The 27279-nt window shown below is 45.8% G+C and overlaps 1 protein-coding gene across 18 annotated transcripts in view; it reads right to left on the bottom strand.

Annotated features, from left to right (window-relative positions):
• The window catches only part of SRCIN1 (SRC kinase signaling inhibitor 1), a 264954-nt gene that overhangs the window by 42413 nt on the left and 195262 nt on the right, over positions 1-27279 (bottom strand). For 9 of the 18 annotated variants that reach the window (XM_083469415.1, XM_083469417.1, XM_083469416.1 and 6 more), the window contains 9 exons: positions 26140-26331; positions 16567-16759; positions 13678-13876; positions 10226-10319; positions 8590-9419; positions 5695-5787; positions 4511-4554; positions 3365-3543; positions 926-1101 (listed from right to left, as the gene is read on the bottom strand). In XM_083469415.1, coding sequence (XP_083325541.1) covers positions 926-1101; positions 3365-3543; positions 4511-4554; positions 5695-5787; positions 8590-9419; positions 10226-10319; positions 13678-13876; positions 16567-16759; positions 26140-26331 — 2000 coding nt within the window. Of the gene's footprint in view, positions 1-925; positions 1102-3364; positions 3544-4510; positions 4555-5694; positions 5788-8589; positions 9420-10225; positions 10320-13677; positions 13877-16566; positions 16760-25706; positions 25776-26139; positions 26332-27279 lie in introns of those variants that run through there. The other 9 variants (XM_083469409.1, XM_083469408.1, XM_083469410.1 and 6 more) reach the window with 2 other exon arrangements.

Raw genomic sequence — 27279 nt, 5'->3', positions numbered from 1 at the left:
CTATTAAATTACATTAATGTCACAGCTAGGTCCGTGGAGTTGTTTCCTCTGACATAGGGAGCTTCCAGACAATGGCTTAACACTCTGAGCAGTTTGTTTAGAGTCACTGGCAATAATTTTCTTTAAAATTCCTAGATTTTCTCTGAAAAGGGCAAATTCAGATTACATTGTACTGGGCAGGGGCATATAGGCTGGGATTGTGCTGACAATGTCATATGCACGCTGCAAAAAAAAAGTGTTTGTGTTAGAAGCACCAATCCCATGATAAACACCTGAGTAGAAGCACCCACACATGCACATACACAATATATTGTGGGATGTGATACATAAGTAGCAGTCAAGTACAACATTCATTGTTTTCCTAGAGTGGACATGCGGGGAAATGTTTGGTCCAGCCAGTCGAAAACTTCCTGTTTCCTTCTGGCTGGGGCATACTTCCTTTTGCATGTGACTAGAGGTGGGTGTGACCTTACCTGTCCAGGTATCAAAAGGGCAAATCATGCAGCACACGCTCTCTTTGACTTCCTCCTTCGTTGGAGCAGCTTTTTAGCTTTTTCAGCCAACAGAGGACACTGGGATTATCCCCATATGAGATGGATCCACATGTATATATTTTGTAACTGTCTGCCTTCAGGGATCCAACTGTGAACTGCTGATGTGAGTAAACTTCTTTTATATACTTTAAACAAGATTGTGGTATGTTTATTCTTTGAAGAGGGATATAAGGGAACTTACCAGGAACCTAATCGTGAGAGGCTTACACAAGCCTGCAACCAGCTCTCTGCTGTGCGTTTAAAAGGGGAATGTAAAACTCTGCTAAGTAAAAGAACTTGCTAGCGGAAGTTAGGAAGGATATTAATAAACAATATTCTCATCTCCTGCCTCCCTGAACCTTCCCACATATATCCCCTTGCAAAACCCTCACTTTAGCTGTTGGGTGATGAGCTCTTCCTCGTTGAGGTAGCGGAGGCGCTCCTCTTCCACCAGGGTGCGCTGGCGCTGCAGGGGATCCTCCTGCTTGCGCATGGTGTCTGTCACTCTCACGCTGATCTCCGTCTCTGTCCGCCTCAGCATCGTCTTCACTGTCTCTTGGTTTTGAAGCTGCAAAGGACAAGCGGGGATGGGGGGGTGGGGGGGAGAGAGAGAAAATCAAGGTGTTGCAGGAAGACAAGCAGTTGCAGCTTAGAGGAACCATCGAGGCCACGGTGCATCAGAGGCTGGGAAAGAAGAGGATGAAAAGAAAGCTCCTCCAGCCCTTTTGGGAGCACACTTGAAGAGCATCCTGAATAATCAGGTGATTCAGAGCGCAACTAATCTGCCGCTGAAGATAACGGGGCTGCTCTCTGCGACGTGCATCTATTTCCTTTTATGTTTGTGGCTTCACGTCAAGGGCACTTGCTCTGATCCAAGGAAATGAATCTGAGCATGCAAACAGCAGGTCCTTGCGAGGAGATCTGATGCTCTGCGTCGGCAGAAGCCTGGTGTGTAGAAGGGAAAGGGCTTGACACGCGCCTAAACCCATCAGCGTTCCCATAGGACACCCCCCCCCAAAAAAAAGCTGGCATACTTTTTTCTGTGGGAGCTCTACAATTCTATGATTCTCAGTTACAGGATACCTGCAGGAAGTTACAGGACATGCACAGATTGGAAATGAAGCAGTGTGCCCTGCCCCAAAACTTTTGCAGGCGCAGACAGGGTTGAAAGTGGGATTGTGGGTAACTGCCCTGATACTGTCATGAGCACAAATAATCATGAACGCACATTAACAAGGACGCCAGGGGAAGCCCATAGATTCTCCCTCCATTACGCTCATAGGATTGCTCTGCCTGCTGTCATATAATACTTAGAAAAAGGAAATATATGCTAGGGCTAAGCCCTGACAATAATTACACAGAATCGTGAAAAAGAATATCTCTGAACATGGGATTTCTGTCTGTCCCAAAGAGCTTGGATTTCTTGCACTTGGATGGATTAACTTATATTTCTCATTCAACAAAAGAACAGGCCAGAAAGATGAAATTATTCTCTCTCTCTCGTATACTCAAGTTAACCTCTTAATGCGCCCTGGCCTAAGGCAAGGCTGCCTTTTGGGTGCAGCACCTAGAAGAGAAGCTCTCAGGATGCTCTCCCAGAGCCCAGCGGAGCGATGCACTCCGCACGTGAATGACAATGACGGAGGCAGGCAAGGCTCAGAGACCGGACGCGGAATGCTTTCCAAAGTTCAGAAGCGTCTGGGGGAAATGAGGCAGTGTGAGCCATTTGCCTTTCCACCCCTCTGCACCATTCGCCACTTTCCTGCTTCCAACAAGCTGTCACTGTTAATTAGCTCTGGAGCTAAGCAACTCCGAGGAAAAACACTGGCGCCTCCCACGCTCGGGGACGACAAGATCGGATCGCTGGCTCTGGATGCGCAGCTGCCATCTGGCCTTTCGCTTGGTGCCAGATATTCCAAAATAACCCGTCACCGAGAAGGGTTTGTTTTGGTGAGCGCTGCTAATGAGAATAAAAGCCAAATGAAAAGCAAAAAGAGATGGAGGGTGAAAACAGAGCAAGATGGATTGGGCTTGTTTCCCCCCTTTTTGTTTTCAAGGCAAGCAGCTTGCTTTTCCCTGGACGTCAGAACAAAGTTCGCTGCAAAAGGAAGGCTTGGGAGCGGCCGCCAGGACCATATAACACCGGTCCTAAAGGATCTATGCTGGCTCCCAGTACGTTTCCAAGCACAATTAAAACTGTTGGTGCCAACCTTTAAAAAGCCCTAAATGGCCTCAGCCCTGTATGCCTGATGGAGCATCTTCACCCCCATTGCTCAGCCCAGACACTGAGGTCCTCCTCCCCAGCCCTTCTGTCAGTTTCCTCATTATGAGAAGTGAAGTTACAGGGAACCAGGCAGAGGGCCTTCTTGATAGTGGCGCCCACCCTGTGGAATGCCGTCCTATCAGATGTCAAACAGATAAATAACTATACAACTTTTAGAAGACATCTGAATGTTTGAAGTTTTATTATGCTTTTATATTTGTTGGAAGCTGCCCAGAGTGGGTGGGGCAACCCAGTCAGATGGGCGGGGTACAAATAATGAAATTATTATTATTATAAATGTGAAACTTGAAACTTTGCTCTTTATCCTCAAATGAAATGAAGCTTCAGTACCAATGAGAGCATAGAAAGCTGGCTTCTCCAGAATCAGACCAATGATCCATCTAGCACAGCATTGGCTACCCTACCATAAGGACTAGAAACTTGCCCTTTTTAAAACGAAAGCTGCAATTTCCTCCTGATGCACCCAATAAAATATATTCCTAACTTTTTATTTTTCACTCCCATGGAAAGGCAGTGTAGACACAGCCCTTCTCCAAATCCAGCTCACCTGCAGTTTCTTCAGCTGCTGCAGCTGGTTGCGGAGGTCGCTGGCATTCTGCTGCAGGTCGTGAAGATGCAGCTGCATGTGTAGACGGGTGATGGCAGTGGGCTGCCCAGCCGGTGTCCCAGAAGTGGATGGGGGTGGAGGACCAGGTACAGGTGTCCCAACGTTGCTTCTGCTGGGGGCTGAAAGAAGGACAGCAGGAGAGAGATTCATAACTTGTACAATCCAGAGTAATAGAGACTTGCAGTTGCTTTCAGTCCAATATTGAACTGGCATTATACTCTAATGCCCAGTGCAAAGCATATGTGCCTTTAACTGTAGAGATGCCAAGACCTGGACCAACATCACTCTACGACCATAGAGAATAATGGGACAAGAGCAACTCTCAATTCTTACCACAAGTTTGGACGGGTGGGGTTATTGTGTTGATCTCACAACTCACCCCAACCCAAGTTTTCCTGTTCCTGTCCCTCATTTCTCCTTCCACCCCTATCTTGTGCATGACAATAGCAAGCCTCTCTGCGTATGAGATCACATTCTAGTGGTCTGTGTAAAAATGTTTTAAATGAATAAATAAAAGATTGGATGCCTGCGTCAATTCAGCGTTGTTTTCTGGCTTGGCTCCTGGAGCAGACAGGAGAGGGTGGGTGAAAAGGGGGAGGTGCAACAGTGACACAAAAGTCTTAGCAGCTACGTACTTCCTCAGTACAGCAGAGCTTTCTTAATGGACCTATATCCATGTTGCTTCCAGGAGGCATATCTATTGAGCATCCATCCCGATCTGTTTGCACCAAGCAAGTTTGCGGGAAGACTATTTGATGTCTGCTGAATACAGGTCATTGACTGATGGATGTATATTGAGCATCCATTTGTTTGGGCGGAAGCCCTATGTCATCAGGTCAAATAAGTATTATCATACACTTTCCAGTGAATTTTCCATGATTTTCCTTATTGCAAAAAGTCTGTGGTTTGCTTTCTGATGGGAGTGAACAGGTTTGTTGAGCAAAGGTACCAATTTGGCCAAGTTCAGAGATAACAAAGGGGGTGGGTATCCCAGCATCACCTCTATCCAGCAGTGGAGTCAAAATCAACCCCCTCTATCTTGTGATAAGGCAGCCTTGGGGACACCAAAGCAAGATGCTCACTTACGTGCTGAAGGAGGTGTCCCTCCGTTAGTCCCTTCTGTCCTCTCACTGCAAGAAAAACAAGGATTAGACACAGAAAAGGAAGAGCCACTCGTACTATGATGGGAAGGATGTGGAAAACGACAGGACAACATTGTGCATCTGTTGTGGAGATGAAAAAAATTTACCAGCTTTGGTTTTCCAAGTTTCCAATGTTTCCAGGCTTAAATTCCATTCTCTACATTTCCACACTAATTCAAATTATTATTATTTAATTTTTTTAAGAAAAAACAGCCTCATAACTATTTGCTACTTTAGTGTGAGCTTCTAATAAATATTATTTTCTGTATGCAGTTTTGACTAACACAAACATTTTTGTAAGCAGTTTCCCTTAATATCATGCCTCCTTGCATGTTATTTTCCATAATGCATGCATTATTGTTCATATTGCTAGGCTGGCTCACAGTGTCACAAAATTGGGAGAAGTGTGAATTTCAAAGGATAGCTGTGTATGAGTTCACGTATTGATTTGAGAAGTGCAAGTTAGTTAGTTTCTCATTAAAATGCAAACAAAGTTGAATTTCTTCTCCTTCCCCAGTGTGTTGTTTTGGGTGGTGCCTGGAAAAAGTAACTGACAAAAGGATCCTGATCAGCAGAAAGGGCTGTCGACAATAAAAGTGGTTTTTGTTTGTTTGTTTTTTGCATTCAGTCTAATCTTATTGACACAGGAAGATATAATTTGAGTCAATAAATATTTCCAATAAAAGTTTCTCATATAAGAGGCAGAGCATTTATACCACAAGAATCATGAGACTGAGGAAAGGAGCAGTATTTTAGTACATACATAAGAGAAGGCAATGTTAGGGGCTGTTTTATGATGCAAACTGATATACAGACGTACCTTGGAATTCAAACGGAATCCGTTCTGGAAGTCTATTTGACTTCCAAAACGTTCAACTTCCAGCTGCAGGAGTGTTCGGCAGCCAATCAGAAGTTGCGGAAGCCGTGCTGGACATTTGGCTTCCAAAAATTATTCAAAAATTGGAACACTTTAACCATTACACCACAATGGCTCCCATCTCTATGGATCGGTATATTTATACCAACCCTCACCAGAGAAATGCCTGATCCACAGACTACCCTGCTTCCTCTGTCAATGAAGAAAAAAAGAAAGCATCAGAACATGCAATACCTGCCCCAGCCTCTTACCTAGGATTTTCTGTGTCGGAGCTTCGCATCAGGGCACTCTGCACCAGTCCTGTGAGGCTGGCAATCTGCTTCTCCATGGCTTCCATGCGGTCCCTTGGGGGGGGGGGCGAGGAGGAAAAAAGGACCTGGTGAGACATGAGCTTCTTGCCCTCTTTCCTCTCTGCCTAGCTATGGAGTGGAGAACCTTTTTCATCCTCTGGGGCACATGCCAATCATGGGTTAGCCAGAGGCAAAAGTGGACGCAGCAACTCATGTGAATTTTACCTTTGTATGGTAGGCTATTTTTTTCATACTTGCACACTCCTCTCTGTTCTCCATCCAGGCAAGAAAGACACATTATCAGAGTTCAAGGACACATTCCAGCCAGGCAAAAACACTCAAGGAGGGTGTAAGGCAAGGTTGGTGGGTGACATCACTGGGAAAGGTGGGAGGCCTGGAGAGAGTCTCAAGAGCCATAGCAAGAGGCCTGGAGTCCACATTCTGCTCCCAGCCTTCAGGTTTCCCATCCCTAGCCTAGCGCTATGGCAGTATGAGCAAACATGCTAGTTTATATTTATTATCTGTTTTTATAAACTCTTCTATCCTGCCTGTCTCTCAGCTTACAATATAAAGAAGTCAAAAACGTTAAATTCACCACAGCGGAATATATATTAGTAAAGTAACAACAAAATGCCAGGAAAACCATTGGAAAGTCTGCATTAAAAAGAAAGCAGCACCTGAGCAAACTCAATTTATCATCCTCCATAATGCCCCCCGGAAGAGAGGCGTCTTCACAATTCAGTGAAAACTGAGGAGCAACGGAGCAAAACAATGGAGCTTCCCGAGGACATGTGAGAAATGTAAGAACATTAAGAGCTGCCCTGCTGAAATCCATCCAGTTCAGCATCCTGTTTTTGACAGCAACCCAGCCAGGTGCTTTTGGGAAGCCCATACCCAGGGTAAATAGGACAAAGCATCAAGGGGGTTCTGTAAACCTGCTTTCCTTGGATGGAAGCCTGGCCTCCAGCAAGCCTCCATTGAAATGGCTGCTGTGGAGAACAGGAAATAAGCCATTTATGAGGTGGGGGTGGGGGGTCTTCAATTCTGGAAGAGAATCAAACGCCAATCCCCAACCTGTTGACGTGAGTGGTTGTTGTACCAGTAAAAACTGCCTATCCTATTGAGGTCAGCGCAACTTGGCCAAGATAAGGCAGCTAGCCCTTTTCTTTTCGGGGGCCATCGCTCTTGAAAAAGAGGTAGGACAGGTGTGGGGAATCTTTGCCCTCCAGATGTTGTTGAACTACAGCTCCCATAATCCTCAGGCACTGAGTGAGCTGTATTTCAGAAATATCTGGAGGGACAAAGGTTCCTCATACCTAAGATAAGGCTTACCTCATAAAGGGGAAAGGCAAACCCCCCATAAAACAGGTCTATTTGCACCAAATCTGGTGGAAAATGCAGTTTGTTTGGATTTATTTTGGCTACTCTCTCCCTCAAAATGTGTATCCCAGAGGCATTCCTCCATCAGCATTGCTTGAAGGTTCTGTACTGAGGAGAAATTTATCTCACACACACTTTCTGGTACATTAATTTCTGACAGGTCTGTGCTTGCCATTCCTTTGACCTCTCTCCTGCTCGGCTTTCACTCTCCCCCGCCATCCATCGCCCACCAACCCGCCCTCTCTTGCTGATTCTAATCATTTCTTCCCTTCTATCTTTTGGTTATCCTAATGAGCTCTGTTCCTACCATTCCCCCTGACAACTCTACTGACAACTCAGGAACCATCCTTGCTGTAGAGATTTAGACACGGGGAGATTGAACATCAGATAAGGTACGATTTTCTTTTGCTAATCTAATTTGCCTGAAGACAACTTCTGCCTGCCCCCAAAAAAGAGAACGGGAGGAGGAAGACACCGGCAAGTTCCAAAGGGTGGGAGAGAAAGGGGATGGATGGAGAGCTAGGGTGGCAGGGAATACACACAACCATTCCAACTATTTGGGATGAAAGCAGCTGGTTCCCCTGCCCTGCTGGTTCCCCAGCCCTACTGAGATATTGCTTTTCTGCAGTCAGGTGGAAGTGGGATTAAAATGGCAGCCATGAAGCATGTAATACAATGCTATTTTATCCAGCGATGCCTTTCTCCATGGCTAGCTAAGATTCTTTTGTAGCATTTATCCAGAAGACAGTCTCATTCAACAAAGGTCCTTCCTAAGTTTCCTGTTTGCATGTTCTGCTCATTATACTTATTGTGATTGGGAGATCAGTGAGTGACTGCCCCTTAATTGCCCCATGAGCAGCAGTGGTACCTTCAGGGCGTAACTTTGGGGCAGATGTCCAGGGCCCCCACTCAAAAGAATGAACAAGAGGGCCCCCAAATGAAGCAGGGCTGCCTTACAACCACTGTCCCTGCTGTACCATTAAAACCATTAACCCAGTTACCTGAATGTACCACTGGCAGGCAATGAACTAAAAAGCAGATGTTTGGGAGAGGGATGGCTAGCCGCTAGAGGAGGTGAACACTTGAGAGGAGAAAGGAGAGGGGGCAAACTGAAGAAAGGAAGGATCGATGAGAAAGAAAGACTGGAAAAAGCAGTTAGACGGGGCCTAGAGTCAGGAGGATTGTGCGTGGTTGTCAGGAAAGAAGAAGAAAGGCAATTTTTGGAATCTGGGTAGAAAAAACAAGGCAGGGAATCACGGAGGTCAAATAAGTAGGTGTACCGCTGTGCATGCAGTAAATCCAACGTAACTCGTCAAAACCTCTCAGGACAATAGCAATTTTGCGCAGTGCCAAAATCTGCTCCAAAGCAGCAGGCTCTGCATTTAAATGTTGAAACTCAGAAAATACTTATCAAGGTGCCAGTCACCTTAAGAATGGTACTGGTGGTCACCAGGAAGTGACAGCCTCCCATCTTACCTTGTCTCCGTATCCTTGGCAGGCACAGGTGAGCTGAACCCAGAAAGGGGGCGTTCTCCAGGTCCAGGGAAGAGCTCTGGGGGCCCTGAAGAGCTGGGGTTCCTTGGCTTGTTGACAGGGCTTTCCATGAAGACCGAGGAGCAAGAGTCTTTGCGGAAGGTCTGGCGGACTGGAGAGGAACGGCTTGGGGGCCCTGAGTAAGGGCTGTGGGGGCTTTGGCTCTGCTGAACGTCTACCAGCCGGCCGTCGGCAATTTTCTGCGGCGATGAAGGGGGCAAGCGGAAGCCCATCCCTGGACCGTAGGTGTCGCTGTAGATCTGTGCGTTGGGCTTATACAAACTGTCTTCCAGTTCGGACTGCAGGGCAGCAGCTGAGTAGGTGCTGAGGGAACGGACAGAGCCCCGCTTGTAGAGACCCCCTGGGTAGGCAAAGGGGTCCCCCATCCCAGCCAGGGACTGTGTGGACGTGATGCTCAGGCGCCCCTCGTGCACCATGCTGTAGGGGTCGGCATACAGGCCCTCGTTCTTCACAAGCACCATGTTCTTCCCGGCCATGTCTTCGTCTGGCTTGACGTCCCGGCGTTCCAGGATAGCGCTTGGGCTTGGCGAGACCCCCTGGGCTGGAGGAAGGTTGGAGAGCCGCTCGCCATGGTGCACAGGGCTCCCGGCGTAGGAAGGCGGGCGGCCACCGCTGTAGGACATGCGGGAGCGGGACGGCGAAGACGACTGGAGCACTGGTGGAGGCGATCCAGAGGTGAGGTGAGAAGCAGGTGACATGCTGTTTAGGCGCCGGGTGGGAGAGGACTCCCTGGAAGTGTAGACCATCTCTCTCTGGGAGAAGAAGTGATCAGACAGTGAGAATGTTATAAACTCTGCCCTCCTTTACACACGGGGCCCAGGTCAAAAGTTGCAAGGAAAAGGTGGGAAGAATAAAGCTGAATGAAAACCAGACCCATCACTCATCCCTGTCACCTAGCTCACACAAACAGAAGATGGAAGTGGTAAAACCCGACCCTACCACTTCAGACTGCAGCAGGGAAGGGGGTGTACAGGATGCCTCCCCGTGAGAAAAACCTGGTATGTACAAATTTGGCTTACCAGAGAAAAGGCTAGACTAAAACCATTCTCCCTGGCTTAACTGATTTCTATCTGGAATGAATTTCATACACCAGAGAACATTAAATAATGTAATCTCCCATTTGTATTACAAAGTGGTAAAATCCTAGAACCAGTTCACCACTTTGATTGCAGTGTGAACTAGGCCTATTGGTGGCGCTAATCTTCTCTGATACCTCAAATTCTGAATCGAGAGCTGAATTCCGCAACATGAATGCATTATGAAGAACAAATATATTGCTTTAACTTTTTATTCACTACTCCCATAAATCTCCTGCTGTGATAGTGATGCTAAAAAAACCCGATAGACAACCCTGACACAGACAGTGTAAAAGAACATATCCTAGGCATCTGCAGAATGGCTTCGCTTGCAAGGTGACTATCATCTGGACTGTGTTCAATGGGCAGGCATTGCTGAAATGTTCCTTAGTAATCTGCCCCCCTCCCTGCACCTACCACCACACTAACATCCAGTGAAGACAAAAACAGTTCAGGGGCCTTACTGCAGCCCACTGTCTTACCCTCAGGTCTCCATTGGTGATGTGGGATCCGGGGAAGGAAGCATAAAGAGGTTCTTTCCGGTAGATTTTGATAATGCTCCTGTCCTGGATATCCCTGCAAGAACAAAGGCATTAATGGAACAAATGAACGGCAGCCTTGGTTATTATTCCAGGGGCCAGACTATGCATGGCCATGATGGCAGCAGTGACAGCTGCACAGAGGCAGCCTGATGACGTCAATGGCTCACACCACTGTTGCTGGAGACTATTGGGCAGGAGTCTTCCTCTTCCTCAATATTGAGGATTTACACATCTCGATAGTGAGGATTTTTTTGCAGCAACCTGCTGTTGGGTTTAGATATGTGAGTTTGCATAATTCTACTTCTGGCTTTCGCACAGGGATTCTGTGCTCTTGCTAGTTAAGAATGAGGCTGAAATTGCAACACTCTCATCAAGAGAATGCTTGGATAAGTGGTATGAAGAGATCTGGCAGACAGCTATGTTGGAAAAGCTAACATGGAAACTGTGGGTAGCAAGAAAAGAAAAACAGTAACTTCTACACAGTATGGGGCAATTTTATTGAACACACAGGTAGTGAGGCACATGGGGGAGTAGTGTTTGGGGTGGGTAACATACAGTGGCACCTCATGTTACAGATGCTTCAGGTTACAGACTCCGCTAACCCAGAAATAGTACCTCAGGTTAAGAACTTTGCTTCAGGATGAGTACAGAAATTGCGCAGTGGCGGCAGGAGGCCCCATTAGCTAAAGTGGTGCTTCAGGTTAAGAACAGTTTCAGGTTAAGAACGGACCTCCAGAACGAATTAAGTTCTTAATCCGAGGTACCACTGTAGTTTGGAATACTTGAAGTATACATTTTAACCTTTCAAATTGTTGCAGATATAATAATTCCTTCCTTTTAATGAGATTTAAGCACATGATGTGTTATTTTATGGTTTTAGAGATTATGGAGATGTTTGAAATATATGCTGTGGCAAATAAACTTTCTTTCTTTCTTTCTTTCTTTCTTTCTTTCTTTCTTTCTTTCTTTCTTTCTTTCTGAGAGAATGCTGCCAGACTCCAAATGGGAGGTGGGGGTTGTGGCCCCAAAGCATACCTCTAAAGCTCGCTCTGTGAGGGTCAACTAAAGTTCCCAGGATTCTTGGGGTGGGGAATGTGCTTTAAACATGTTTTAAAGGTATGGTGTGTGTACACAGTCAGAGAGTCTATCCAAGGGCAAAAATGTGACTGCTCTCTGACCTACTGAAATGGCTTAGACGGGATATGTTAGACCAGGGTGGGGAAACCCTAGCAGGTCTAAGGGCTGTGTTCCCTCATGAACCATCTTCTGAGAGGGCTGCATGCCTGTGGTGGGCAGGGGCAGATGAAAGTTGCATTCCATCTGCACAAAAGCCACGTGTTTTCATACGCCTCCCAACACACACATACTCATCTTTTCATCCTCTGCCCTGGCAAGTAAGAGGCATTACCACAGTTCAATGACATCACCCGGCCAGGCAAAGCACCTGAGGAGGGTGTGGAGTGTGGTCTGAGAGCAGCCCTGAGAGCTTGACCGAGAGGCCTGGAGGGTGGCATTCAACCCATGAGCCAGAGGTTCTGCACCCCTGTGCTAAGAGGTTTCTGAAGAGGGTGATAAAGCAGCAATAACTAGGGAAGCACTGAGGTATTGGTGTCTCAACAATTATGCACAATGCAAAGATAACTGTTTTGTTTTTTTCTTCTCCTCCGTTTCTCAGAATAGCAAGACTCTGGGTCACCCAATTAAATTGACTGGCAGTCGATTATGGACGGACAAAAGCACTTCTCCACACAGCATACTATTAATTAACAGGCGTGGTGATGGCCACTGGCTTAGATGGCTTTATAAAAAGATTCACAGAGGACAGTTTTATGAGCGTCTATTAGCCCTAACAACTAAATAAATAGAGCCTCCAAGTTCAGAGGCAGTAGGCATCTGAATAGCAGGCAAGCAATTAGGGAGGTCTGTTCCTTTCATGCCCTGTTTGTGAGCTAGCTGTCCCAGAGGCACCTAGCTGTCCACTGTTGGAGACTGGATGCTGGGCTAGGTACCGTAGTTTGAGCCAGCCAGGTCCCTTGTATTCTTAATCCCTTGAGCAGGAAGGAAGAGAAGACCACTGCTGAATGCGATGGCAAACAGGTCTCTCTTTAGTCGCAGCACTTTTGAAAAAGAATATCATACTGATTGTTATAGCTCTATAACAAATAATACATTTTCCCCTCCTGCCCCTAAGCTACCTACTTCCTTCCTTTTGCTCAATCTACTACTCACACAGACTGCGATCCTAACCATATCTGCTCAGAAGTAAGTCTTACTGAATTCAATGGGGTGAACTTCCAGTTAGGTGAGGCTAGGACTTCAGCCTTATTTGCCAACTACATTTCTTATATTGCCCATAAGAAAGAAAGAAAGAAAGAAAGAAAGAAAGAAAGAAAGAAAGAAAGAAAGAAAGAAGGTTCTCTGGATGGTTTATAGTAAAAAATGTTAAATTTGCTCCCACGGGGTGTACTGTTGGCCACTGACTTAGATTACTTTACCTTAGTTCCCGAATGGCTTAGTTGTCAAACAAATCGGCTCCTAAACACTGCAAACCTGGAAGTAAGTGTTCTGGTTTGCAAACATTTTTCGGAAGCTGAACGTCTGATGCGGCTTCCGCTTGAGTGCAGGAAGCTCCTGCAGCCAATCGAAAGCCGTGCCTTGGTTTTCAAATGGTTCCAGGAGTCAAACGGACTCCCGGAACAGATTAAGTTCGAGAACCAAGGCAGCACTGTACCACTTGATGTACAGATGATTTCCAAGTGGTTTACAAAAAATAAATACCAATTGAACAATGCATAACAATTCAAAATACGTTTAAAAGATGACAGCACAGATTCATGGAGGATAAGGCTATCAATGGCTACTAGCTATCATGGCCTACTTCCACTGTCTGATACAGGATGCTAGGAAGGCCAGTTGTTTGGAGTCACAGGTGGGGAGAATGCTGTTGTGATTGTGCTCTGCTTCTGGGTTTCCCATAGGAGCATCTGGTTAGCCAATGTGAGAACAGGATGTTGGACTTGTTGCACCTTTGGTCCAGCTGGGCTCTTCTTATGTTCCTATGCTTGCAGAGGACTTCTTCACTACTCCTCCCGTTCCTCCTTCCATCACTGAATTCACCCACCTCTTCCCACCCTCCTCCATCTTCCTCTAGGCTTCCCATGCCCAAATTAAATTAGGCCAGTGGCCTCATTTGGCCCTTAAGGCCGCAAATTACCCACTCTTGATTTAAAGTTTCATATAAGCACAGTGAATGGAGCTCCGGGAATGAAAAGAAAAGCACGGTATCAGGAGGGAGGGAAATAGCAGACTGGTCATATAGTCCTTTACTTGGGGGTCAATGTCACACTTCCTCCAAGCATTTAGTAGTGTCTCCAGCAAGGCACTGCTCTCACCTGACATCCTCCAGCTCATAGAAGACGTTACGGGATTCGTCCTTGATCAGGATGGCAGTGTTGGGGGACTTGAGCATGCCCATTGTCAGCTTCTGAGGAAACATGTGGACAATAAGGGCATGCAGGGTGTCCATGCTGCTGATTTCGTGGGTGATGTGAACCCGTCTTGTTTCATCCCCAAACTGGAGAAAAAGGACACCTAGGAAAATTGGAAAGGGTGTGTGTGAGAGACAAGGAGACTGGAAAGAAACAGGTCAAGAAATGCAGGTTATCAGTTGAAGCAACTAATGCTAGCAGAATGGAAAGCTTCTGGGTTGCATAAGACTCTTCTTCAGGTGGTAAAGTGTTAGCAGAAATAAGAGTCACAGAGTCAGAACGAGAGAATCATCTCTCACAAATGTGAACCCCACACCGACTGAAATCTCTTGGGGGGGAGGGGCTACTGAATGTTTCATTCATCTCGAAAGTGCATTCAGTGGCCACCTGTAGAAGACATCAGACAGTACTTGTGCCAAAACTCTGATATTTCTACTAAAAAACAGTGCCTTTCCCCATCTCTCCTTCAGACATCTGGATAGCTCAGCTGGTTAAAATGTGGTGCTCATAATGCCACGGTTGCAAGTTTGATCCCTGTGTGGGACAGCTGCATATTCCTGCAATGCAAGGCGTTGGACTAGATGATCCTCGGGGTCCCTTCCATCTATTCTGTTCTTTTCTGCTCTGCTCTGTTGTTCTGCTTCAGAAACATCCACAAAATTCCCAAAGGAGTGAGTAGTAACTGTGTTACAGTCATACCTCGGGTTGAATGTGCTTCGGGATGAGCGTGTTCGAGTTGCACTCCACGGCAACCCGGAAGTAACGGAGCATGTTACTTCCGGGTTTTGCCACTTGCACATGTGCAGACGCTCAAAATGACGTCACGCGCATGCGCAGAAGCGCCAAAACGTGACCCGCGGACACGGATTACATTTGCTTCTAGATGCGAACGGGGCTCCAGAACGGATCCCGTTCGCATCTAGAGGTACCACTGTACTTTGCTGCCACAAAACCAACAAAGGGTTATACCTAACCAAGGTCTACTCAGAGTAAACCCATTACAATTAATAGCTCTAAATTAGTCATGTTGATTAATTTCAACGGGTCTAACAATATATCTGAAAGGCCACAGGTTCCCCATCCCTGGTGTAAAGAGAGAAAGAGAACAAAAGAAAAAGCAGTATGGCCAGAGGAAAACGAAAACGCAAGAACACAGACCGTGATAATTAAGTTACAGCTCAAACGTAAAAAATAATTACAGTGATCACTCACTAAGCAGTGCTGATGATAATAAACATCTTGGCATTGGGTTTCTATTTGGTTGGGCGTATGTAAGGGAGTAGTTAGAGGCATGATTCCCTGCTGGTATCAGTTCAAAAAAGAGCCCTGAATGGGCTTTTCCAAATATGTTTGTAATTTTTATTTCTTTCTTTATTTAGAAATGTTTCCCCTCAATCACCTTGAGTTAATTTGTTGAGCGAGCGATAATTTGTAATATAAACAAAAACAAGCAAGTAATTACTATAAGAGTAGTACTAATAGTAGTAGCAGTATTTCTGTGCTATCCCATAGCCAGCTATCTGGGTGGCAGATATAAAAATGGTTAAGATAAAAATATGGACCAGGAGTGGCTGGCCTCCAGCATCCCTGACCATTCACCAAGCTGGCTAGAGCTGACGGGAGTTCCAACTTCTGCATGGCAACATAATGGGAACTCCAGGTATGAACAGTAAAAAGACTAGCTTCAGTTATGCATAGAAGCAGTGACTATGCAATTAAGCTGTACACAAACACAGGTCTTTAAAAACAAGCCAAAACCTCAAAATCTGTTGTTGTTGTTGTTTTCAAAGATATGCAGTCTGCTAAACTTCACCAACCTGGTACCTTCCAAAAGTTTGGGGGCTACAACTCCTATCAGCCCCAACTAGCATGGGATTTGTAGTTCAAAATAGATGGAAGGCACCAAGTTAGCAAAGACCGTGTGCCACTAACCTAGGGAATTGCGGTTGTCCTATCAGCCAGCCCTTGGGACTGCGGCTTCTGTTGCTGAATTTCAGGTCAGCTCTGAGTAAGAGCTCCCTCATTCATGATTTGACTATGGAAGAGGAGGACCATCGGGTCTGTGTCGCTGAGACCTAGGTGGGTGAGCAGGGCAGAGTTGGTCTCATCCAGTTGTGGCCACCTGGGTTTTCAGTGCAGCATCAGGGCAGGACTTGAGGGTTGGGGAGGGAGTGTTGCTGTAGTTTATAGAGATTCCATTTCTCTCTCCAGGCTCTCTGTCCAGTTGCAGGGAAAGTATCTAGTGTTCCTGGCACTGGGCAATCGGGACATATTAGGGATTCTGTTGGTTTACCACCCATCTGGCTGCCCATAAGTATGAGCTGACAGAGATAGTTGTGGAGGCAGTGTTGAGGATTCTCAGCCTGATGGTTCTGGGGGACTTCAACATCCATGCCAAGGCTCTGGGGTGGCTCAGGACTTCATGACTGCCATGAAAACCATGGAGCTGTTCCAACATGTCACAGGACTTGTGGCAGGCCACACTCTGGGCCTTGTTTTCTCAAATGGCCAGGAAGAGGGGGATCTGAAAGTGGGGGGTACTGACACCAGTCCCTTGTCATGGTCACATCACTTCCTGTTGAGATTTAAGCTTTCGGTACCTTTTACCCTCTGCAACCACAAAAAGTACTTGGAGCAAAATAGCTTCAACTGCAGGTACCCTTCAACTGCAGCTTCAACTGCAGGTACCCCTGAGCCCCACAACAGATGCAACAAGGGTGACAAAACAATGAGATGTGTCTAAAATCAGGATACATCTCTGCTAACTTGGAATGCTTGAGAAACAGTTCTTACCTGGAGACCGGAGTTTTGTTTGGCTGGTGGAACGGGACAAAGGCAAGCTTTGCCGGAACCGGTTCATCCTGTTAAACCCAATGGGCAGCTCAGCTTCAGACATGGTTTCCAGAGACTCGGCAGAAGCAAAGGAGAGTTTGGCTTGATCGGCCAGGCCAGGCTGAGAGCCCTGTGAGTGCCGGGAGCTTCGAGTCTGAAAGGTAAAAGAAGAGAGACAGAGCAACATGATTATGGAGAGCAAAGTGTTCTTTTTTCTAGAAATGTGGCATTGAACAGATTTCACACGTGTCACCTCTTCCCAATCACCTTATTTAAAAAGGCATTTTTGATTATGAAGATATTTCATGTGCCATGAAATGCAGCAGCAGAAAACATCCCTAAATATTTCCCCCCGCAATATACATACGGTACATATCAACGCCTAAACATATCTGTCCTAATCTCTGGCAATTGATATAGGGACTCAAAGTATAGTTACAAGCTTCAACTGGTTTAGTGTAGGTAGATTATTAGTCAACTAACAATCCAGTTACCTCACTGATAAGTGCTGATTTTAACTCGGGAACATTTTATTTCATGTAACTTTGCATTAGCAGCATGCCTGTTTAATTTTTTAGGCTATTTTTGGTTCTGGTGCACTGCTGCAATTATTACAGTGGAACAGAAACTGGAAAAGAATATATTGGCGGTGGCGTTTCCTTCTTACGACGAGAGCTGCGGTGTTAGAAATAAATAAATTATTGTGCTGACTTCAGTATCTTTAAAAAACAAACAAAAGCCCCAAACATAAAGCCAAACCCTATACTGAGGTTTTGCATGGTGTAAAATTTATATAAATTTAATCAATTATATGACCGGTCTATTAAAAAAACAGATGATTAATCAAATAGAGATTCATTAATTGGTAAACAGCCCTTGCTGGAATGAACTCCTGCCTCATGGAGGGAGTCCATCTCAATTAATCTAGTCAAGTGTTCATCCAATTTGCTCTTAATGATACAAGGTGATGAAAATTACACACACACACACACACACACACACACACACACACACACACACACACTCTTCTTGGCAACCTGTTCCAGTGCTCCATCGACCATACAGTTAGTTTGAGCCTACATTCAGCACACTCTCATTTCTTGCCTTTCTTTGCCCTTCTCATCCCAGTAACTTCCTTCCTCCCATTTACGTTGCCTTTCTAATCTGTTCAAGGTGGTTTGTGTCCCCAGGCATAGGGACGCGAGCTTATGGGAGCAAAAGACGACACACAGAGACCAGAGCTAGGCTAAAACATGGCTACTAGAATAATAGTGGAGGTTTGGGTGAGGCATTGGGACAAGGATCCTGATGTCAGACAGCTCGCTTGCTGACCAATGTCTCTCTCACACACACAGCCCACTGACTGGGAGCTGACAGGGAGTTTTGGGGGTGTTAGGTATGGCCACCTCGGTGTGGGTCTGCAGCATGGGTGAAAGTCAGCTAGCCTCAAGCCCCTGAAGCTGAGCTGAGGATTTAGGGCGGCTCCACCCAAGACTCCTTATAGAGATCTCCTTACTTTTTTGTGGATCCTGGCCCATCGCCCTGCCATGCCAGCACCAAAAGTTATGATACTCCAGTCCTGAATAACTGTGATTGGCTCCTGTCCAGTCGGCCCATCTATGGTGCTGCACCATCAGAACAAAGGGGACCTGCCGCAGATGACGACAAGTGGGCAGAGCCCACATGCCGAAAGAGACAGGCTGGAGCATTTACTTGAGTGCAGACCTACTCTGCTGGTGGAGAGGAGTCCACGCAGGACCCTTTCCTTGCAAGCATTTAAGAACAGACCAATGGCCCACCTGGGCAAGCATCCTGACTCGTACACAGGGGCGCCGACTTATAAAAAATATTGGGGGAGCCCATGAATAATAAATAATGAATAATAAATGAAAGCTCATGAATAATAAATAACCTCATGAATATGCAGATAAAGTGGCGCCGCCTCCTCATGAGCGAATAGGGGAGAGCGTGCTGCGCCTATTAATCAGCTCCGAAGGAAATTGGGTGGAGCTTTTGCTCGGGAGGGAGGGCAGGAGGCATGCAGCCCGACCCTGTGCATTTTGGGCTGGGGGAGGGGCGGCGGTGGCGCTCTGCTGGAGGGGCGCCCAAGATTATTGGGGGGGCAGAGCCCCCCCAAACGAATTTTTGAGGGGGCTCGGGCCCCCTCAGGCCCCATGGAGTCGGCGCCTATGCTCGTACAGCGACCAAACAGATGCCTCTGGGCAGCCCCAAAGCAGGGCACAAAAGCAAGAGCCCTTTCCCCTTGTTGCTCCTCAGCAGAAGGTATTCAGCCCCTGCATCTGAGCCTGGAGATTGCATATATCCATCATGACTAGTATCTATTGATACTAGGCCTCTCCTCCACTGATTTGTTTGAAACTAAGCTAGAGGCCATGGCTATACCTAGTAGCTGCGAATTCCACAAATTAATGGCATGCAGCAGGCAAGCCATTTTTCATTTCTAAGGCAATAGTAGATAGAGGAGGGCAGTTCCATCCCTCATCAGTCTCTTGTGGTTTCAAGGCAGCTTGCACCTTAAAACATCAGACTGGCAGGGGAGGAGCTGCTGCTGAGCGGATATATTTGCAAGCAAGTGAACCATCACGTCATCTCTAGCTTAGGACACTGAAATCCTACCAAAGCGTCTGAAGTTGTGACAAACATTGCAGAGGAACTGAGCCCCCCATCCCAATTCAAAAAAGAGGGAGGCTCAGAGTACCACAACTACATTTTCAACCTGTATCTGTATGTAGAACCATAGCAGCACTTTGAAGCTGTTACGCTACAGAAGAAATGGGGAGCCTGCAGAAATTTAATTCCTGGCCATTAGCCATGTTGGCTTGGACTGATGGAGCCCTATGACATCTGGAGAGTCATCGGTTCCTCATCCCTGTACTTCAGGCACTGGCTGGTCACTCCGTTGAGTTGCTACCTCCTCCTCCTTTTAGGGAACAAAACACCTTGCAGATATTTGTCTAAAGTGCAAGGAGTGTGCCCCACGGGGATGCAGGGCACTTTCTCACCCAGCAGCAGAAGATGGTGACAGAAGCACCAAGGGTCAGGACAGGTGGACTTCCATACCCCGGGACCAGAGCCATTGCTTGCAAAAGCCTTGTTGGTCCTGGGACTCATTTCTTTCCTGACCACACTATCGATAACACCAGGAAAGGTAGAATTAGCAGACAGACAAGTCAGATAACCTTTGAAGTTGCAGGAGGCTGGCTATCCATTATGCCCGGGGAAACAGCTCCGGGGAGACATAAAGGGGCCCATTGTGATGCTGGAAGGGAAGCGCGATAGAGGTTTATGGCTGCACGGAACAGGCAAAAGTAATGGGCATGGAGTCCCAGCAGTAAAGAACAGTAATATGCCAAGAGTCCCATTTCGCGTGAATGACCGTATATCTTCCCGGTACGAAGATGCCATTTCCACAGGGGGGTCGCGAGGGGGTAGAGCAACGCTGCGTGCAACACACGCTTAAACAGCATGCTGGTTTAGTAAAAGATATCATGTTCTTTGCTGACTCTAGGCCAGTTGATGCAATCAGTAAAATCGAGGTGCAAAACTATTTTCTGGACTGAACCACTCCAACCTGTAAGTGTGGAGGTTGCTTGTATAAAAGTGCTCCAGTTACAGGTGAAGAGGCAAGGGAGCCCTCAATTAAATCCACACGTTGCAGCCCTTGATCCCTAGTTAATATCCAACTCATGCCCACCCCCACATATATGAAGGCCACTTGCCGGAAACTGCAGGAGGCGCTTTTGTGCTGGACAAGATGGGCCACTGGCCTGATCCAGCAGGCCGCATCTTGTGCTCTTTTGTAGCCTTATAAATATCAGAGGCGGATTTAGGGGAGCACAACGGGTTTGGTAGCACAGAGCGTGGAGCCTTACGGGCACCCCAACTATTATTTAAATTGGAGCGCGAGAAGTGAGGGCACCAAATTTTGGCATTGCTCAGGGTGCTGCTGAAATTTGAGACCCCGCTGTAAATATGCTACCTAAAGGATACAGCACAAAAAATAAGGGGGGGTGCACCTCCTCTGCCCCCCTAGTAATTTGAGTTCTACTGTTAATTCATAGAAGGACCGAAATTCGTACCCAACAGGCTAATATTTATGAGCCATTATCTTTATTTATTTTAAAGGGACCATTCAAACATTTGGTTGCCCACTGCAGCCTGAAGGTAAAACAGGGCCCTTAAATGCATTGTGTTGCTGACAGTATAAACTGCACTGGCAGGTTCAGGTTTTTCTTCTTCAGAAGAACACCCACAAGAGAAAGCAAATGGGAAAAGGTTGTGTGTAGCAGGTTTAAAGCCAAGAAGTCTAAGCTTCTCCAAAGGTAAATTTGAACACCATCTTAGCCCATCTTTCTTAGCCCACCATCTTTTAAAGCCATGCTATGCCTGGGCTTACTCTGCCCATTATAAAAACAGGGCACTGATTATCAGGGCTGTATTTTACAATTCCTCGGGCTGCTTAAGTGCAGAAAGTGACTATGAGCACATAATTCAGCATCTTGAGAATCTCATTTCCCCCTTTTTTAAAAAAAGCTTCTAGTCCTGTTTGTTTGTTTGTTTGTTTGTTTGTTTGAAAACTTTACGGCTACAAAGAGAAACAGTGGATGGAAAATGCCTAGTGGGATCTCAGTAGGGGGACTTTGGGCAATCAGGGTAATGGGGCTTTTGTCCACAGCCTGTTCCTTTAAAGTTCCTCTCGAGTAGTAAAAAAAGACTACTGGTCAAATTTATACAGGGCACAGAATTTATGTGTGCGCGCATGCGTGTACATAGATGCACACATGATTTTTTGTGTGGTTTTTTTACTCTTCCTTGCTTATTTACAGCTTTGGATAAAGCATGGACTCCTGGGTCTCCTGCACCACTTTAAACAGAAAAGGAGCATTAAAGGACAGCTTTGAAATCACTTCAAAGTGAACCACCACAAAAGTCTACGTGGTACGGCAGCTAAACAGATGATGTGTGTGTCTCTTTCTCTGTGTGTGTGTGCGCGCGCTTATTCCAAGAGAGCTGTATTATGGCTCTGACTTGCCATTTTCCAGCTGCTTGTTCATATATCCCTGATGAGTCTGCTAGAGAGCATGCAGAGAGAATGCTCTGTGGCTCCACCCTAAGGCAGCTTGCACCAACAGTACCATTCACTTCAAAGCTGTTCGCATCAAGTAATTGTATCCTACTAGCTTGGTGCAGTCTCTAATTAAACTCAGATTCGAGAAATAGGACTCTTCTCTCCTCCCTGAGACCATCTGGGCCTATTTCCTTTAATATGGCCTAGGCATTTGTATTATTTAGTATACTTATATGCTGCTTCTGAGAACAGCTTATCGGGGGCTTTCATGCCATCTCCCACCCAGGCACCAACCAGGCTGGAATCTGCACCACTTTTTCACAGCAACAGCAAACAAAGGCTGTCAGATCATTCTCTGGCCCCTCAGGTGCTTTTTAAAACTGTAAATTATTTAAATACCGAGTGAACAAGAGCCGCACCGAAAAGCATTTTAGAACACTGACTCCCTGGAAATTGCAAGATTATACACAAGGCCTTTTACCATCTGTTGATTTTTTTTTTGTCCCCCCTCCCCACTGCAGATGTAGAACTTTAAGGTAGAAAAAGAGAAGGGAAAGGGAAAAGGAGTCAGAGTTGAATTGTGGAGACTTGGATTTTTTGTTTTATTTGTTCATAATAAAAAAAATAACCGTTCCAAAGTAGTGAGTAACATTACCTATTTTTAAAGCATAACCTTGGCTAGGGAACTATATCACAAAATTCAAAGAAGCACTTATTTAAAAAGATGGCCGTGTTTCAGATTTTGATTGTTTTGCAAAGTGTGAATTGGGACATTTAGGCAAACCTACCTAAGTTGGAGTACAACTCCCATCAGCTACAATCAGAAAGATCAAAGATGGTAGAAGTTGTAGACCAACATCTGGAGCGCCAGAGGTTCCTTGCTCCCTGCTTTGAAGGGTTGAATAGCTGCTCACACTAAGTAAAGAACTGGCATTCTGTTCAGGCACTCCCTATTTTCCATTGCAATTCTTTATGTCCCAGAGCTTTCTAGAAACAAAAACAGGCTTGGCAGGGATTTGTTTATTAATGTCCATATTTATAAATGCTTCATTCTCTGCTGGGCACATAGCACAACCTGATCTAGCTTATAAAACCAGATTTAGAACAGCTGTGAGAGGTCGGGTGGGCGGGAACCCACACAAGTCAATCTATTAAATCTCGCAATGTGATAAAACAGCGATGAGCTCCTGCTGAACTAAAGCTCAGTTCTCCAAGTGTGAGAAAACTAGACTACTTGACGGATGGCTTGAAATAGTTTCCTGTTTAAAGAGGAAGTTATGGCTCTATAGATGGTGCCACCTTCCATATTATGTGTAGAATTTCTGTGTGCCAGGAGGCAGGGTCAGCATTAATGCTCTGCTCTCAATCTTTAGCCTGCTAATTGTCATTATACCGCTGTCCACATTTCTCAGAGAGTAACTACTCCTACAGGGTCTCCCCGGACATCTTCCAGGGGTTAATCCTCCTCATGGTACCTTTTCAGACCCTTTGAATAATGCCATTTCTCATGCCTGAATGTAGCCCAGTTTCCAAACAACCACACAAGCATTTCAAACACAAGATTTGCATCGGCATGGAAGCTATTCAGCACCCAGAAGATGCAGCGTTTGTGTGGCTCCATTTTATCTTTTAAAAACACACAAGCACACAAAAAGAGAAGCTTTTTCTTGTCAGCAAATGCTAGCTGAGAACAAACAACTACTGGAATAAGCAAGCTGGGGAGATATGTGGCTGGCAGGGAGGAGGGACACTAATATTTTGAAACCAGATTTTAAAAGGAAAAGGAAAGGAAGAAGGGGAAAGAAATCAATATTGAAATGATAACAGCCATAATCATCGTTTAAATGAGGCATTAATTGGAGAGTTTAATTATTCCTGTGGGGTGGCACAGAAAATGTTCTCTCCGTAAATAATTTACCGTAAAATTGGCTGCAATTTTTCTGTCTCTCTCAGCGTTGTTGCCAACATGGAGCTTTGAAATTTCCCAACCTTCAGCTTTGAAATTTCCCAACCTTCAAGGAACAGCTTGCATTAGGGGGCTGAAAGCCACAAAACTCCTTCACTGGTTTGGTATGGCATGAGATAGGCTCTGAGCCTTGTTGGTTTTGGGGTGGGAGGAAAGATAGATTATGGAAAGATATATTATGGCTATATTGGGGAGCAGCCATAGCTCAGAAGTAGAGGACATGGTATACATGGAGAAAGGCCCCGGGTTCAGTCCTTTGCAGCAGTGGCTGGCACCTGCTGGAAGTGGTGGGCCAGAAGGCAGGGAGGCCAACAGTTGGTGGAGCCAAAGCCATCAACAGACAGAGCCAACTAATTCTAGTTTCGCCCCCATGATCCTCGCCGTTTAGATGAATAAAGGCAGCACTGAGAGGAAGGAGGATGAAGTTGATAGCCAATGCCATCCCCGGACAGGCTGTAAATAAGAAGATGGGCAAGCAAGGGCTGGCTGACAGCAGACTGAAGTTACGGGGATACTACTCCATTTGTCCTAATGGACAGGTCTCCCGACTCTCCACTGATCCCCTGGATGTCTCAGTAGGACTGGGAGACACCCTGTCACGAGTAGACAATACTGAGCTAGTTGGAATAATAGTCTGATTCGGTATAAGGCAGGTTCCCTAGCTTAGCTAGCTGCACACATTACAACTGAGGCCTAGTTCACACACTATCAAGCCAGTGCTCCAAGTTGCAACTGTATAAAGCAATTTTCCATGCTACATGTACACAACTGCCCAATTTGAATAATTATTCCCCTTGGGAAAAGTGGGAATTTTTATTTATTTATTTATTTATTTATTTATTTATTCGTTTGTTTATTTAACAAAATGCATATACCACCTGACTCATAACCTCCAACATTTCTCCAATGAAAATAGGGACATCCTATTACATAGTAATTATAATAATTTTATTATTTATACCACACCCATCTGGCTGGGTTGCCCAAGCCACTCTGGGCGGCTTCCAACATACTGTATATGAAAACACAATTAAATACTTAAAAAACTTCTCTATACAGGGCTTTCTTCAGATATCTTCTAAAGGTTGTATAGTTACTTATCTCTTTGGCTCGGGAGTTGTATAACTCGCAAACCCTCCAACGTTTCTCTGATGAACGTAGGGACAGCCTGCCATACCCCCCAACGTTTGTCTGATGAAAATAGGGACGTCCTAAGGAAAAGCAGGACATTCTAGGATGAAATCAGAAACCGGAATGGTTTCTGTAAATCCAGGACTGTCCCTGGAAAACAGGGACACTTGGAGGGTCTGCTGACGGTGATAAAACCTGCATGTGGGGAGACGTGTGTGTGTGTGGCAGTTTAAAAAGCAGCATTTAAAACATTCGAAAGATACGGTAATTAAAATCAACAGTAAACTAAAGAGAGATTAAAACACAGGTCAACACTCTACACATCTAGACAGGCCTGCCTAACCAAAAACGCATTAAGTGGGCACTTTCAAACAGGTTTGAAAGGCCTGTCAGAATAATACTGTTTTTAGAAGATGACTGAAGACGAACAACATTAGTTCCTACTGGCAAGGAGTCCCACAGGGCAGGGACTGCCTCAGTAAAAGCCTGGATCCTTTTAAAGGCCAGGGAGATGTGGGACTCCAAATGGGTGCCCAAAATCTACCACTTGGAAGCAGCTGCCTCATTTTACCTCATGTCTTTTGCAAACACAGGATAAAAATGGTCACCATGCATATTGCAACTGTCAGCTCTGACTTTTAACCTGAGGCTTTCTGTCTTAGTGTCTTTATAAATACTTGATTCTGCTTTGATCCCTTGGTTAAGCTGAAACCTTGCATACATCCTTATCTTTGAAATAAATAAATAAATAACCCAGATATTTAAATTCAGGCATTTCCCAAAGGTATCTCCCATCATCAAACCATCTTCAAGATTATCTCTGAGCAGCTGTTTTTGAATCTGAGACAAAGCTTTGCCCGTCTACATCAGGCGAGCAATCTGTTTTTCCCCCTCCCCGTCTCCCTGATAGCTTACTTCATTGAGAAAAGAAAAAAGAAGCAGCATAAAACTGACTGGATAAAGAAGGGGAAGAAGAGGGGGAAAGCTGATACAGCCATATTTTGACAATGGTGTGGGGGGTTTTCAGCCAAAGAGCTGCCGTTGCTATGCTCTCAACTTGGTTGCTAAGGGGCCTGGCACATGTGCATGGCAAAATGTCAGGGTAGCTGACTTGATGGTACTTTCTCAAATCAGTGGAGGTTAATCTTTCACAGAATTGACATTGTTTCGGTTTTATCAGGTGGAACACTCAGGGAGAAAAAGCAAGGCTTAATTTATGCCAGAATTCAAAATAAATCAAGGCTTTTAGGCCCAGAGCTCTACCCACCCCCGCTCCAACCTCCAAATGCTGGCCACAAAATACAGTACACCTCTTTCTGGATACTGATGGGGTTCCTTCTCATGTTACCTCAGCGGTGTGGGAACTGCTTCTTCGTGGCGATCCCACACTGCTGCAGTAAGCATCTGTATATTGAACCATGTGGGCAGGACCAATCGTGTGGGTCTCTCTCGCCTGATCCTCCTCCTCCTTCTTGGCTGGTCGATCAGGGCTATAGCCAGCCTTCCTTGCTAGATGGGGCTGCCACATTTCCAGGAGGGGCTTCAAAGAAATGAATGGAAAATCAGTTATATCCTCACAACCAACATGAAACATCTACAACTCTTGTCACCTGAGCTGAGTAAGAGCAATCGGCTTGAAAGTCCGGAGGCTTTTTGCTCACTTCAATGAATTTACTCAACCCCCCAAAATGAAAGACAAGACACAGCTCCTTCAAGCACCCTGCCATGCTCAGTCACAGTATCCAAAAGTGGACTCCCAAACCACATTGATAGGAGGGTGGTGATCTTGAAAAGAATCCGCCAGAGCTAAATTTGAGAGGGCAGAGTAGGCTTAGGTGAATGGAATTTGAAGCCATGACCATTTCTGGGGGACAATTTTGGGGTGAGAAAAAACAGTGGTAGTTAAATACTTAAATTTGCCCAGTCTCAAAACAAGATCACATTCTTTAAATTGAAGCTGCCAGATACAGTGGTACCTCGGGTTACATATGCTTCAGGTTACAGACTCTGCTAACCCAGAAATAGTGCTTCAGGTTAAGAACTTTGCTTCAGGATGAGAACAGAAATAGTGCTCCGGCGGCGCAGCAGCAGCAGGAGGCTCCATTAGCTAAAGTGGTGCTTCAGATTAAGAATAGTTTTACATTAAGAACGGACCTCCGGAACAAATTAAGTACTTAACCCAAGGTACCACTGTAACAAACTTTCAAAGCTTGTTTGTGGGATGGGGTGGGTGTGTTATTCTCAGTGGGATATTGTGTGTACCGGACTCTCTCTCACTAAGAGACTGTCCCACGGGTAGTTCTGTTCAGCTGTTCAGCACTCATGGGTACCAAATATGTGATGGAGAATGTGCCTGGCTAGTCTTGCCCCCAGGAGCTGCTGCGTGCATCCCTAATTGATGCGTAACTGGCATCAGTGTGAAGGGGGTTCATGTATGGAGCAGCTTCAAGGTACAGGGATAGCTGGGCCTGTTCTTCACAGCCCTTCT

The sequence above is a fragment of the Podarcis liolepis genome, assembly GCF_965112155.1.
Source record: "Podarcis liolepis genome assembly, chromosome: 13".
Taxonomy (NCBI): Eukaryota; Metazoa; Chordata; class Lepidosauria; order Squamata; family Lacertidae; genus Podarcis; species Podarcis liolepis.
This window is presented reverse-complemented; position numbering and strand designations above follow the sequence as displayed.